Source organism: Monodelphis domestica, chromosome 2, assembly GCF_027887165.1.
Source record: "Monodelphis domestica isolate mMonDom1 chromosome 2, mMonDom1.pri, whole genome shotgun sequence".
In the NCBI taxonomy this organism is placed as follows: domain Eukaryota; kingdom Metazoa; phylum Chordata; class Mammalia; order Didelphimorphia; family Didelphidae; genus Monodelphis; species Monodelphis domestica.
The window spans coordinates 442,896,156-442,909,766 of NC_077228.1; the positions used below are offsets into that span (position 1 = coordinate 442,896,156).

At 37.0% G+C, this 13,611-nt stretch overlaps 1 protein-coding gene across 1 annotated transcript in view; it reads left to right on the forward strand.

Moving 5' to 3' along the window:
* The window catches only part of SLC22A3 (solute carrier family 22 member 3), a 154,815-nt gene that overhangs the window by 120,171 nt on the left and 21,033 nt on the right, over positions 1-13,611 (forward strand). Inside the window, exons 6-8 of the mRNA XM_001381444.3 lie at positions 4,687-4,784; positions 4,914-5,128; positions 12,714-12,822. Coding sequence (XP_001381481.2) covers positions 4,687-4,784; positions 4,914-5,128; positions 12,714-12,822 — 422 coding nt within the window. The remainder of the gene's footprint in view (positions 1-4,686; positions 4,785-4,913; positions 5,129-12,713; positions 12,823-13,611) is intronic.

Below are 13,611 nucleotides of genomic sequence, written 5' to 3' on the forward strand. Positions count from 1 at the left end.
CAAGAGTAAACTATGAGAATTGAAACACAAGAATGCCCTGATTCGAATTCCTAAAACTCCACCCCTTGACTATACATCCATCTCACGATGGACCCTTCTGCTCTTCAGGCTACACTATTTACTCCCTGACTCTAGCTAATTTACCAACCAAACCTTTTCTAAGCTACCTGTTGACAATCTTCAGTTGTTGGTTTAATTAGTTATCTCAAAGATTGTCTCCAAATCTACTAAGAATGAACCCAAGATGACTGGTTCACTCAGAGCAGAATATGGCTCTGAGGTAACCCTCAGAGTCCACCAAGCAGGATCTCCAGGTCAAACTTCTCTTAGGCAGTATTGGTAAAACAGCAGGTATAGCTAGATCATTTATGGGATGTTCTCTCCAGTGAAACAGGAACCTCCAAAAGCAGTTTACAGTTTTCTTTGCACAGAAAACGTTGAGGTAGGGAACCCTCAGAAGAGAGCAGTCGGTTTCCTCTCCCAGCTCAGGAGAGGAAGTAACAGTTGTTCACTCAAACAGCTTCCTTTAGCTCCCTGTCCATTCCAAGATCCCCTGCAGGATTCTTGGAATGGGCTCATGCTAGTAGCTCCGGAGACAGCATCCACTATTCTTAAACTTAACCTTATCGAAGTTTATCTTTCCATAATCCTATCCTTATACAAGATAAAGCCAATGTATGATTTATACATAAAAGGTGATATCAAAAGAAAATGAGGGGTGCATGGAATATTTTACTTGTCAGATATATGGACAAAAGAAAAATTTTCTGCCCAAACGAAAGATAGAAAGCATTTTATAATGAAAAATGGATCATTTTGATTATGTAAAATGAAAAAGGTTTTACACAAACAAAATCAATGAATCCAAGATGAGAAGTAAAGTAAAAATCTAGGGGCACAGATTGACATGTTTCTCTGATAAAGGCTTCATTTCTCAAACATATAGAGATTTGAGCTAAATTTATAAAAATACAAGTCATTCTCCAATTTGTAAATGATCAAAGGATATGAACAGGCAGTTTTCAGATGAAATCCAAAGTAACTATAGTCATAAAGAGAAATGTTTTAAATTATTATTGATTAGAGAAATGCAAATTGAAATAACTCTGAGGTACTACCTCACACGTTTCAGACAGATATGACAGAAAAGGTAAATGACAAATTTTGGAAGAGGTGTGGGGAAATTGAGACACTAATGCATTATTGGTGGACTTGTGAACTGATCCAACCATTCGGGAGAGCAGTTTGGAATTCTGGCCAAAGGGCTATAAAACTGTACATACCCTTGATCCGACAATACCACTATTAGGTCTGTATCCCAAAGAGATTTTTAAAAAATAAAAGGAAAAAAAAAACCTTTCTATACAAAAATATTTATAGCTGCTCTTTTTGTAGTGGCAAAGAATTGGAAATTGATGGAAATTCCCAGCCCATCAATTAGAGAATGGCTGAATAAGTTATGGTATATGATTTGGAAAGAATACTATAGTGCTGTAGGAAATGATAAGCAGGGTGATTTCAGAAAAACTTGGACTTACATGGACTGATGTGTGACAAGGAAAATCACTTTAAAAGACTGATATATATTAATTTAAGGTCGCCAAGGAATTCAGCTATGTAATTCCTAAATGAAAACTCAAGTCAGCAGTCAATCTTTTATGGAGTTAAATTACAATAGGAGGAAGAAAGGAATTAGAGATAGAGAGAGAGAAAAAAGGGAGAGAAGGGAATAGGGCTTAAATACCCCTTCTGTTTAGGCTGGGCCAAAAGGCCCAAGCCTTTAGATAGCTGGGGCAAAGAAAAGAGATCAGTCCCTATTACTCACATGACCAAAATGGAGAAACAGTCTCAGAGGCCCCCACCTTCAGCTTCCTTCAGAGCAAGCTTCTCAGAGCACACCGCAACCACTCCGGCAAACTCCTCAACCACCCCCTCCAGTCTTCAGACCCCCCTATCCTTAAGGAAACCATCCAAGTTCCCTCCCCTCAGTCCTCACATCTACCAATTACGTGTCCATCAATTTCCCTGTGCCAATGGAGGCTCTAGCTTAACCCAGGACCACCCAGAGGTCTGGCTTTGCACATGTCTGTTGTAGGTCATATTTTCAAATAATTAAATCTTTGATCCTTTGCTACAGCCCTTTCTAAATCCTGTTAACCTGAGTAGGGTAGAGATTGGAATAATTAAATTTTGATCTAGGCTGTAGCCCTTACTCAATCCTGTTAGGACTGAATAGGGTGGAGATTGATTCCAAGTATCTCCATTGTATCAATTCTAAAATCAATCATGACTCAAAGAAATTCCTGTTCTATGCTTAAGCATAGGTCAAAGTCCTTTCCATTGTTCAGCAAAAGGTTTCTGTCCTAAAGTAATCATAAAAAGGGAAGGAGAAGGAACCTCCCATGCCAATGGGGTTCACATTCCAATAGTCAAGACCCACTATCAATAGGAAATTTTTCAAGTATGAAATTTCCCAATGGTGAAATTTCCAACATTTATAAGTCTAAGAAATTTTGAGGTTTACAGATGCAAATGAAGTGAACAGAAACAGAATAACATTGTACACAGTATCAGCAATATTGTATGGTGACCAACTGTGAATGACTTAGCTATTCTCAGCAATACAAAGATCAAGATAATTCCAAAAGGACTTTTGATGAAATATGCTATCCAGAGAAAATAAGTGATGGAGTCTGAATACAGAGCAAAGCATCAAAGTTTTTTACTTTATTTTTTGTGGTTTATTTTTGTCTGTGTTTTCTTTCACAGCATGACTAATACAGAAATCATTACATATATAATATATCAAATTGCTTGCCTTTGCAATAAGGGAAGGACGGAATTTGGAACTCAACTTTTTTTAAAATGAATATTAAAAATTGATTTGACATATAGTTGGATAAATAAAATATATTATAATTTTTAATTAATAGGAGATAGCAAAAGGAAGTTCAGAAAAGGACACAGAGCCCAGTATTAGACATTTTTGGAAATAGCAGGTTAATTTTGAAATATTAAAAAGCAAGCTGTATGTGAGTGGAGATTTGTGACTTCATATAGTCCTCTTTTTCTCTTCTTTGTACAGGAAAATGTTCATGTCTGTTGATGTTTATCGATTTCAGAATAAAAAGGAAAAAAAAATTTTTTAAATTATTATAAAGCCAAGAAGAGAACCAAGCCAGGGTAGTATCATGGAGAAAGAGTATATGATAGAGAAGAGAATGGACAGTATCAAAAGCTGCAGAGGCATCAAATAAGAATGAAGAAAGTGTAATGTATGGCCTGAAAGGGAACACATAGGGGAAATGGAGGGCAAGAGGGAAAGAGTTGAGAGAATGGAGAGGGGGAAGAGATTGACCTTCCCCTCTCTTCCTTTTAGGGGAAGGTAACCCAGTCTTGTCTCCTTGAGGGAAGGAGTTCTCCTCAAAGAATGGTTCTGGGAGAAAGGGGATAAGAGTTAGATGGAAAAGCTTTGGTAAGATGACACACTGCCCCTCTTTTAGTCCCAGCTATTCTTGAGAGGCAGGATGGACTCTTCTACCTCTGGATCCTTTAAGTACACTAACTGTCATTTCCTCCGCAAACCTTGGATTACTCCACAGCGCAGGAGAGATGGGTTGCTCCTTGAGTCTGGTTGTTTGGATCACTGGGATCCTGGGCTAACCCTTTTTTTGGGGAGAGGTTTGGTTCTCCCCAAATCTTCAGCCCCCTTTCCTAGTCTCAGAAACTAGCCAGACCTGATTCTAAGTAGTAGACAATTTATGTGGGTTCACCCAGGGAAGGAGAGGTAAGGATGCACCTCTCCCACTCTCTCTACAGCTGATTTCTATCAGAGATTTCTCCTTGCACAAATTGGATAAATTCCTCTCTTACAAAAGAGAAAAGACCATTGAATCTAGCAGTTAGGAGGTTATTATTAACTTTGTAATGAACTTCACTCCAGTGGTAAGATCAGAATTCAGAATGTAAAGGATGGAAAAATGAGTGGATTCTAATGGGGAAGCGTTGGGGGAGGTAGGAGTCTTTTTGTGAATGGCTACTTTTCAACCCCCAACATAGTTGAATCATAGAGATTGGAAAAACAAAGAAGAAAATAAAAAGTGAGTGGGGGGAGGAAATTGGAGGTAAGTCTTTTCACTTTTGTGGGCCACAGTTTATTTATCTTTAAAATGGAAGCTCTGAATTAGATGCTATCTCAGGGCCCTTCTCACTTTTTACCTTTGATTCAATTAATTACTTTTAGTCCTTGTCTCTGGATTTAGCATAACTATTTTTTTTCCCTAAAAGAAAATACAATGTTGGAGCCTACACATATTAGCTATTTCTACATTCATCTTTCTAGTTTCAAAAGTATAACAGATTCAGTCCACTTTGCAAATGGTAAATCTGCCACATTCTTTCCCTGTTCGCTCACAGTTACCATGGATAATAATGCTAGGATTGCATTCTCAGCAGAGCCATAACCTTTTTGTTTGGTCCATGTGTCATGGATGGAAGACTAATAGGAAGTTCATAACTTTACTCCCAGGCTATAAATTAATATGTGATAGCTGGCTAATGACCCTGGATAAGTCTTATAGGGTCAATAACTCAGCTGCCTTGAATTTCGTTAATGACAAGTCTAGCTTCTAAAATCGAGGCGTTTGTTGCTATGTACTACTTTCGAAATCTACTTTTTCCCTTTAGATCACTGTTACAGATGAGGAGGTTAGTAATCCATCCTTTTTAGATCTGGTGAGGACTCCCCAAATGAGGAAATGCACACTTATTCTAATGTATGCTTGGTAAGTTCCAATTGCATTAAATTTTAAAAGCCTTAAGTGTGTCAATTTTACAAAGACCCCTTGTCTTCAACTCTGATTGAAGTTCATCACTTATTTGTTTGGCTCCGGTTTTTCTTGATGTTATTCCAGGTTCACAAGTGCTGTGGTTTATCAAGGACTTGTCATGCGCCTGGGAATCATAGGTGGAAACCTCTATATCGATTTTTTTATCTCAGGAGTTGTGGAATTGCCTGGAGCTCTCCTGATCTTACTAACTATAGAGTGTATTGGACGACGCCTTCCCTTTGCAGCAAGCAACATAGTGGCAGGAATTGCATGTCTTGTTACAGCATTCTTACCAGAAGGTAACTATTTTTCCAGAACTTATCAATGAAAAAAACTTTTTAAAAATTTTTTAATTTTTTTCTTTATTTTATTTTTATAAATTTCCACACATTTTCCAAAGTTATATTTGATCCATATTGTCTCCCTTCCTTCTCTCCCCCCACCCAAAGCTGACCAGCAATTCAGCCTGGGTTGTACATGTATTATCAAACAAGACACATTTCTGTATTATTCATTTTTCGTATGTGAATTGTCTTATAAAACCAAAAACCCCCACCATATACCCAAATAAACTAGTGATAAATCATATATTTTCATCTGCTTTCCTATTCAAACAATTCTTTGTCTGGGAGCAGATAGCATTCTTTCTTACCAGTCTCTCAGAATTGTCCTGGATTATTGTATTGCTGTTAGTAGCAAAGTCTCTCACATTTCATCATTTCACAGTATTTCAGTTACTGTGTTTAATGTTCTCTTGGCTCAATGAACAGAACTCTTAAAAACCTATGGCAGAACAAGCAAATACTGATGATGGAACTGCCCCTTTGAATAATAGGATCATAAATTTAGATCTGGAAGGAACCTTAGTGATCAGAGAGTCCAACTCCCTTATTTTACAGAGAAGAGGACCCAGAGGAAGCCAATATAGTAAGTAGGCCAACATAGATTTGAACCCTGGAACTATAAATTTGAAGACAGTACTCTTTCTACTGTGCTGTACGATCATTGATTTTGCTTGGCTTCACTGACTTAAAAAAATCTGCTAAGTATATGTTTATTGATAAAAAGAAATTGCTATTCCATATTAATCATTAACATTTAATTGTAACTGAATCCTACTATTTATTATCCTTAGAAGAACTTGCTTTGAAATTCTTTCAGGCACAGACACTTACATTTAAACTTTAACCTAACAGAAGCTAGAAAAAAATGTATCTTAAGCCAAAATAGATCTCTGCTTAAAGGGAAGAAGCAAAATAACATCAGTTCCAAGAGTTTCTTCAGAAGAACACTAGTCAGCTAATTTTCACTCCAGAAAACCAAATATTTGTGGTCAAAATTGGTTCAAGGCATGCACAAAAAAATGTCTGCTAGTATTCTAGCCTCAAATTGGCTAGCTTTGCATCAGCCCATATTTTTGCACCCTGAATGAAATTTGGAAAATAAAGAATTTTATCTATTTATATTATTTTTAATCACAATTCCAATTTATTTATGGTGATTAAAACCAGCACTGATTTTTATTTTTTATGGTACTCTTGAGTATTTTATTTTTTATATATTTTTTAATTTAAATTAATTTATTTAGTCAATTTAGAACATTATTCCTTGGTTACAAGAATTATATTATTTCCTTCCCTCTCCTCCCTCACCCTTCCCACAGCCAACATGCAATTTCATTGGGTATTACATGTGTCCTTGATGGAAACCTATTTCCATGTTGTTGTTTACACTAGGATGTTCATTTAGAGTCTACATCCCCAATCATGTCCCCTTGACCCATGTATTGAAACAGTTGTTTTTTCTTCTGTATTTCTACTCTCACAGTTTTTCCTCTGAATATAGATAGTGTTTTTTCTCATAAATTCCTCCAAGTTGTTTGGATCACTGCATTGCCACTACAGAACTGGTTTTTAAATTACATTAATTTGTTTTTATCGGAGAAAAGTAACTTCCCCTTTCAAAAAATTTTCAGAAGCAAAACAAAATGTACTGATAGACATTTTCATTAACTTTAGGAAGATTGTATTGGTTTCTGGTTTGTTTATTTATTTCACTGGGATGGAGCAGATCCTATCCTTGTGATTTTATCATTATTGAGAGATTCCTAAAGAGGAAACCACTTGTGCTAGTGTGATGTACTCCTGTGGTATGCAATCTACCCGGATTTCTTTCAGATTCAAGTGCAGATGTACTTTCAGATAAATCTCAAAACTGAGATAATTTTCAATCCTACACTCATTTAAACAATAACAGTAATAAAACAGCTAGTATTTATCTAGTGCTTTACATATGATATCTCATTTGATCAATTATTTCCCAATAATTGGGGTGTCTGGAGAAATTCTATCTGTTCTTCAAAGTAGCTTAATGTAGACACGGCAGTCTCTTTCAAGTACTAAATGCTGCAGGCCTGCTGTAGGAACTACTCAAAATTTCACCCAGAGAGTTTTCAAGGTCCTATCCAAGTTTAACATTCTGCATCTTAAGAGCTTTTCCATCTCTCTAAAATTCTACAATTCCATAATTATACAAGCCTCACAAAACCTAAAGTCAGTTATGAAAGTAAAAAGCATTGTGTGACAAAAGGAAATCTGAAAGTATTCATTGGGAGAAGAACCTATAAGCTTGAAGACCCTTGAAATTAGGAACCATCTCATTTTTAAAATTTTATTCCTAATGCGTAGCTCGGTGGTGTAGTGGATAACCTGAATTCAAATTTGACCCCATATACTAGCTCTGTGACCCTGGATAAGTCACTTAGCCCTGTTTTGCCTCATTTTCCTCATGTGTAAAATAGGAGAAAGAAATGGCAAGCCACTTTAGTACCTTTGTCAAGAAAACCCCAAATAGGGTTTGGCTTTATATGAGTATTATCTCACATAAATGATCGATATGGAAATATGTTTTGTATGATCATACTTCTACAATCTAGATCAAATTGCTTACCATCTCTGGGAGGAGGAAGGGAAGGAAAGAAGACAATTTAGATCTTATAGTTTCAGAAAATATATGTTGAAAATTTTTATTACATGTAATTGGAAAAAGAAAAGAAAACCCCAAATGGAGTCACAAAGAGTTGGACATAACTAAAATAATTGAACAACAAAACACTGCTAGGACAAGGGGATTCTATGAAGATGTTCAACCAGAGTTTACTGAATCATTAGGTTTATGTTTATTTGAGCATGCTTACATGCAAGTTCATACATCTAAAATTTGCACAGAATTTTTAATTAGAAAGGACATTACTGGTCATCTAGTTCAAATCAGACCTAAGAAGGAATTCTCACTGTAGCGTTCCTGACAAGTAGTCATCTAATCTTGGCTTTAAGGCCTCTAATAAGGGGAAATCCACTACTTCCTAAGCTTTGCCAGTTGTTCCCCCCAAAAATGATTTCATGAAAGATATTACTAAAGTGTCTAAGATAATATGATCAGAATTGAAAGAGATTTTAGAGATTTTCTAGTCCAAACCTTTCTTTCCCCTCTTCCCACCCCTACCATTTTAAAGATGAGGAAAATAAGAACCCAAAGTGAAATAACTTACCCTAAATTACATAGATATTAAGTGGCCATGCTAGGTTTCGGATTCAGGTCTGCTGGCTCTGGATTCTATTGCATGACAAACTAGGTGTCCTTGGGTTTTGCTTTGTTTCTAATCACAGATCCAGCCTTCATCTTGCATCTTTGTTGCCACCATTCATTTCTAGTGGACTGCCCTACAAATTAAATTTACTTAAACTCTAAGCAACACAAGGTTTTGATACTTAATTTCATTTTTATTTTTTATATATTATATAATTAATACTCCTCTAAGCCTTAGAGGAATAGAGAAACAATTTAAGTATCAAACCTGGGTAGTAAAGTTATTTCCCCTTCAGCAGCTAGTCTCTTCACTCCTGGAGAGTATGAAGCCAGAAGCGATTGTGAAATCTGGGCACGATGCAGGGAGCTTTGGCAGCAATATCCACCCTTCATTATCCTGCACCTGGCACTGGGTACCACCTGCTCATTGAAGGAATGGATTGGACTAGATTCTTCATCCCTCTAGCTGGCATACTGTTGCATTAAACAACAGTAAAGCATGAATAAGACACATGTTTACAACTGTTCAGGGCTAGAACAGATGGCAGTTTAGCAAAAGTCAATTGTGTTCTCATGTTCCTATCTGCTTTAACTGTTAATTCAAGAATTGCAGGTGGAGTTTATCTGGGGGAAACAGACCATGGATAAATATTCAGTGAGTTTACACTGAAAGTATATGCTAATACTTGAAACCATTAAGTTGAATTAAAGTAATAGGCTTTTCTCATTGTTCCTCCAAGCTAGATTGTTATTTTGTTAGTGACTTTCTAGACTTTCCCTCCTCATTTGCTGAATATTTACTAATTTGAATTCACTGTGACAGATTCTCCCCTAATTCTACCTTAATATTCATTAAGGGAGCATTTGTTAAAAGACCTTCTGTGTGCTAGACACTATACTAATCACTGAGCATTCAAAAATAAAAATAAAAAGTCCTTGCCCCAAGCAGCTTTTATTTTATTTGAAAGACCTAAGATGGGGCCAGGCCTGGAGTCAGGAGGTCTTGGGTTCAAATCTAGGCTCAGTCAGACCCTGGGCAAGTCACTTAACTACTGTTGCCTAGGTCTTACTGCTCTTCTGCCTTTGAACAGATATTGGGTATAGATTCTAAGACAAAAGGTAAGGTGAAGGAAGGAAGGAAGGAAGGAAGGAAGGAAGGAAGGAAGGAAGGAAGGAAGGAAGGAAGGAAGGAAGGAAGGAAGGAAGGAAGGAAGGAAGGAAGGAAGGAAGGAAGGAAGGAAGGAAGGAAGGAAGGAAGGAAGGAAGGAAGGAAGGAAGGAAGGAAGGAGATCCAACATGGACCCAGATAAAGAAATAAACAATCTGGGCAAAGTTAAGGACAAAATTATTTCAGTAGGATGAGAATGCCCATTTCTTTGGCAATAAGAATATATTTCCTTGAATGGCTAAAACTTTTTCAGATCTAAAGAGTTAATGTCTCAGTGACTGAAGTAATTGAAGTTTTCATTCAAAACAGAGAATGTATTATCTGTTCTGTCATTTTATTTAATAAATATGCCACAGACCATACTATTATACAATCCTTTCTTATAATCCACATTTATACAAGGCTTTGTAATTCAAAAAAAAGTATTTTCCTGTCAATCCCTATATTGCATACAAGTATCATTATCTGTTTTGTGTAATTAATGTATGTATACATTATATAACTATATGTATACAATGTATAATTGAGAATACATATTATCCATCTGAGCCCTTTCATGGCTTTGGCTCAGAAAGCCTTAACTAGAGTCATAGAGCTAGGACAGTGAAGGTGAACCCTTTAGAGATGGAATGCCTGGCCCCTGCCCTCCCCCTGACCAAGTGCTGTGCTGCACCCCCCCCAGAGACCACATGCTGTGTACCACACCCCCACCCGCAGTGCTCAGCATGCCTTGAATCCACCCTTAATCCTCACAGGGGAGGGAGGAAGCACTCACTTTGGGCTACTGGGTGGAAGAGTGGGTGAAGGGAGGAATGTCCTCAGAAAGTGTAGAGAGGGGGAGCCCACCTTACCCCCTATGCACTCCCTTTGGGATGCTGGGCAGAGGGGTAGGGGATGTGAAAAAATGCCATCAGGCACGGCAGAGATGGGGAGGGGAGCAGCTGTATCCCAGTCCCTCTGTCTTTCTTGTAACAAACTTTGAGGGGAGAGAAGGTGGCCAAGTGCCCACAGAGCACTCCACATGCCATATTTAGCATCCATGCCATAGGTTCATCAATGAACCATCAATGATCTAGGAAATGGAGAAGCTGAGATTTGATCACAAAACCTCTGTAGCCAATCCCAATTTGCTTTCCATTGTACCACACTGTGTGCCAATAAAAAGCCATATCTTTTTGTTTTATGTCACTCAAACAATTTTATGTTGCTGAATATCAAATGGAGAGTAGTAACAATAACATTATTAAGTCAGCATCAATTTATTAAAAGTCATTATTCTAGATTGCTTTATAAATATAAGACCAGATAGAAGTAGCCAAAATGTTGAGAAAACTTTTGGCAATTATTTTAAGTTTCTGCAGAGAAGGTAATATGTCTTTATTTCTAAGCTAATACAGTTAACTTATCCTAACACAGTACCCCGAATGTAGAAGTTATTTAATAAATATTTCTTTATTTTAAATAAAATTTAATTTCTATTTAAATAAAATATGTATATATTTATTATATTTAAATGTGTTTAAGTTTTTAAATATATCTTTATTTAATAACTATTTCATGAAGGAATGAATGAATGAGTTACTTTGATGGTAGGAAAATGAGCATCATATCTGTGTGTTGCCAAAGCCATCCCAAAGATTTTATTTCACATGGCTTACTATCTACATAGGGCAGTAGATAGGTGGTGGATAGACTGAGGTCCTATAGTCAGAAAGGCTCATCTTTCTAAAGTCAGATCTGGCCTCAGACACTGACTAGCTCTCTGACCCTTGGTCAAGCCACTTGATCCTGTTTGTTTCAGTTTCCTCATCTGTAAAATACCCTGGAGAAGGAAATAGCAAGCAAGAAATGGCAGTATCTTTGTACAAGAAAACCCAAATGGGGTCAAAAGGAGTCAGACATGACTGAAAAGCAGTTTAAACAATTGGAATCCTGGAATTTTCAGGAATATTTTGGGCAGTTTTTGGTTACATATTCAAAATACAAATATATCACCCCTCAAAAGACTAGGGATATTTCTTTAGCAGTTGGAAAAATTGCTTATCTGTGTATAGAGAAAAGGGGAAAAACAGACAGACAGGCAGACAGACAGACAGACAGTGAGAGAAACAGAGAGAATTATTCAGCTCATACTTCAGTTCTGCCCAAGCCCTTCCTATTGACCTGTAGAGACATAAAATATCTTGGTTCTTGGGGACAACTAGGTGGCTCAGTGGACAGAGAGCCAGGCCTGGAGATGGAAGGTCCTGGGTTCAAATTTGACCTCTGACACTTCCTAGCTATGTGACCCTGGACAAGTCACTTAAGCTCCATTGCCTGACCCTTACTGCTCTTATACCTTAGAAGCAATACATGGTATTGATTCTAAGATGGAGGGTAAAGGTTTCTTTTTTTAAAATCATGGTTTTTCTCTCCTCAATAGTCTCATTCCTAAAGCCCTTTCATGTGGCAGTCTCATTTGACTTCACCATAGGGATTTGCCTGGCATTCTGGAAGAAAGTGTCAGCTCAGCTTGGTATAGTGGAAAGAACATTAAACTTAGAGTCATGAGACCTGAATTCAAATCCTAACTCTGCCACTTACTAGCTGCATAATTTTGAGGAAGTCAGTTAGCCTTTCCTCATTTGTAAAATGAAGAGGTTGTATTAGATGTATTTTAAAACTGCTTTCAGCTCTAGTTTTGTGGGACTGATGCTGCTAAGTGATTTTAAGATGAAATAAAGGGGAAAGCAGAGCATAAGAGAGAAGTATAACATAAAATAAGAATAGTAATAGCAAAGATATTGTTTTGAAAATCCTGTATGAAGGACAACATAGAAACCTTTAGGAATTGAAGAAAAGATATCCAAAACAAAACTTTGCCTTCTTTATTCTGTGGTTTTGTTATAGCTCTGTTCTCCAGTGTCAACTGTAACTGGAGAGGAGAATCTTAGGAGGGTACTTATCCCAATAAATTTGAGTATATGCATATGTGTGTATATAACATATGCATAGTATGTTGGCTCCTTTTGATATATATATATCAAGAACTACAGGGTTGTTTGGGAGGGTCTAGGCGAATGCTTTTATGGTTAGGTTTCATTTGCATTAAATCTGTAACATTTCTCTCGTAAACTCTCTATTTCCAGGGATACCATGGTTGAGGACCACAGTAGCTACCATAGGAAGACTGGGGATTACCATGGCCTTTGAAATAGTTTATTTGGTGAATTCCGAATTGTATCCAACAACATTAAGGTAATTACAATATGTAACTCCCTGTTTTTATTTCTAATATTATAGCTGAGATCTTTGAGGATGGACTTCATCATCTTGAAAAAATGCTATTTATTTATTTAGCTCCATGATCAATTAGTCCATGCCTAGCTTTGGGGCAACATTCTTGAAGCACATAATCTAGAATTCACATATGCCGCAGCCTCCATTTCATCTGTTTTAGATATGATGTCTTTGGAATGAATGAAGGAAATGCCTTCTGCCCTAGGGTTTTGGCACATAACGGTCTATCAAGGGGTCCCATTCAGCTAAAGTTAATGTTCTCTGGCTTGGTTAGAGAACAGTCTGTTTGTTCATCATTGCAAATATTTATTCATCTTAATTTGTAGGTATTTTGTCATCTAATGTTAGTTGGATTAAATATCTAAGCTAAGTTTCTGACTGATGAGATTTAAGATCACAACTTGTAAACTCTGCTTCTATTTGTTGCAAGTGATGAAAAACAGAGTTTTGTACCATGTATTTTATATAAGGATACTTATAAATGGGAAGAATGGAACTTTCAAAGATATTTTTACTGATATATTGGCTTTCCAATAATGGATATTAGCAGTTCTGATTGGGAGAAAACAGAGGGTTGAACCATGGCTATTGAGATAGATGTTCTACATGCCAGGTGTGTATCAGTGTTCAAGGAAGACTGGTACCTCTGGTGTGATGGCTTGTCCTTTTCAGGACTGTTTATCTACCTTTGGTTTAATCCTTTACCCAGCTCTCACCAGTGGCTCCAAGAAACTGTAACTTGCACAG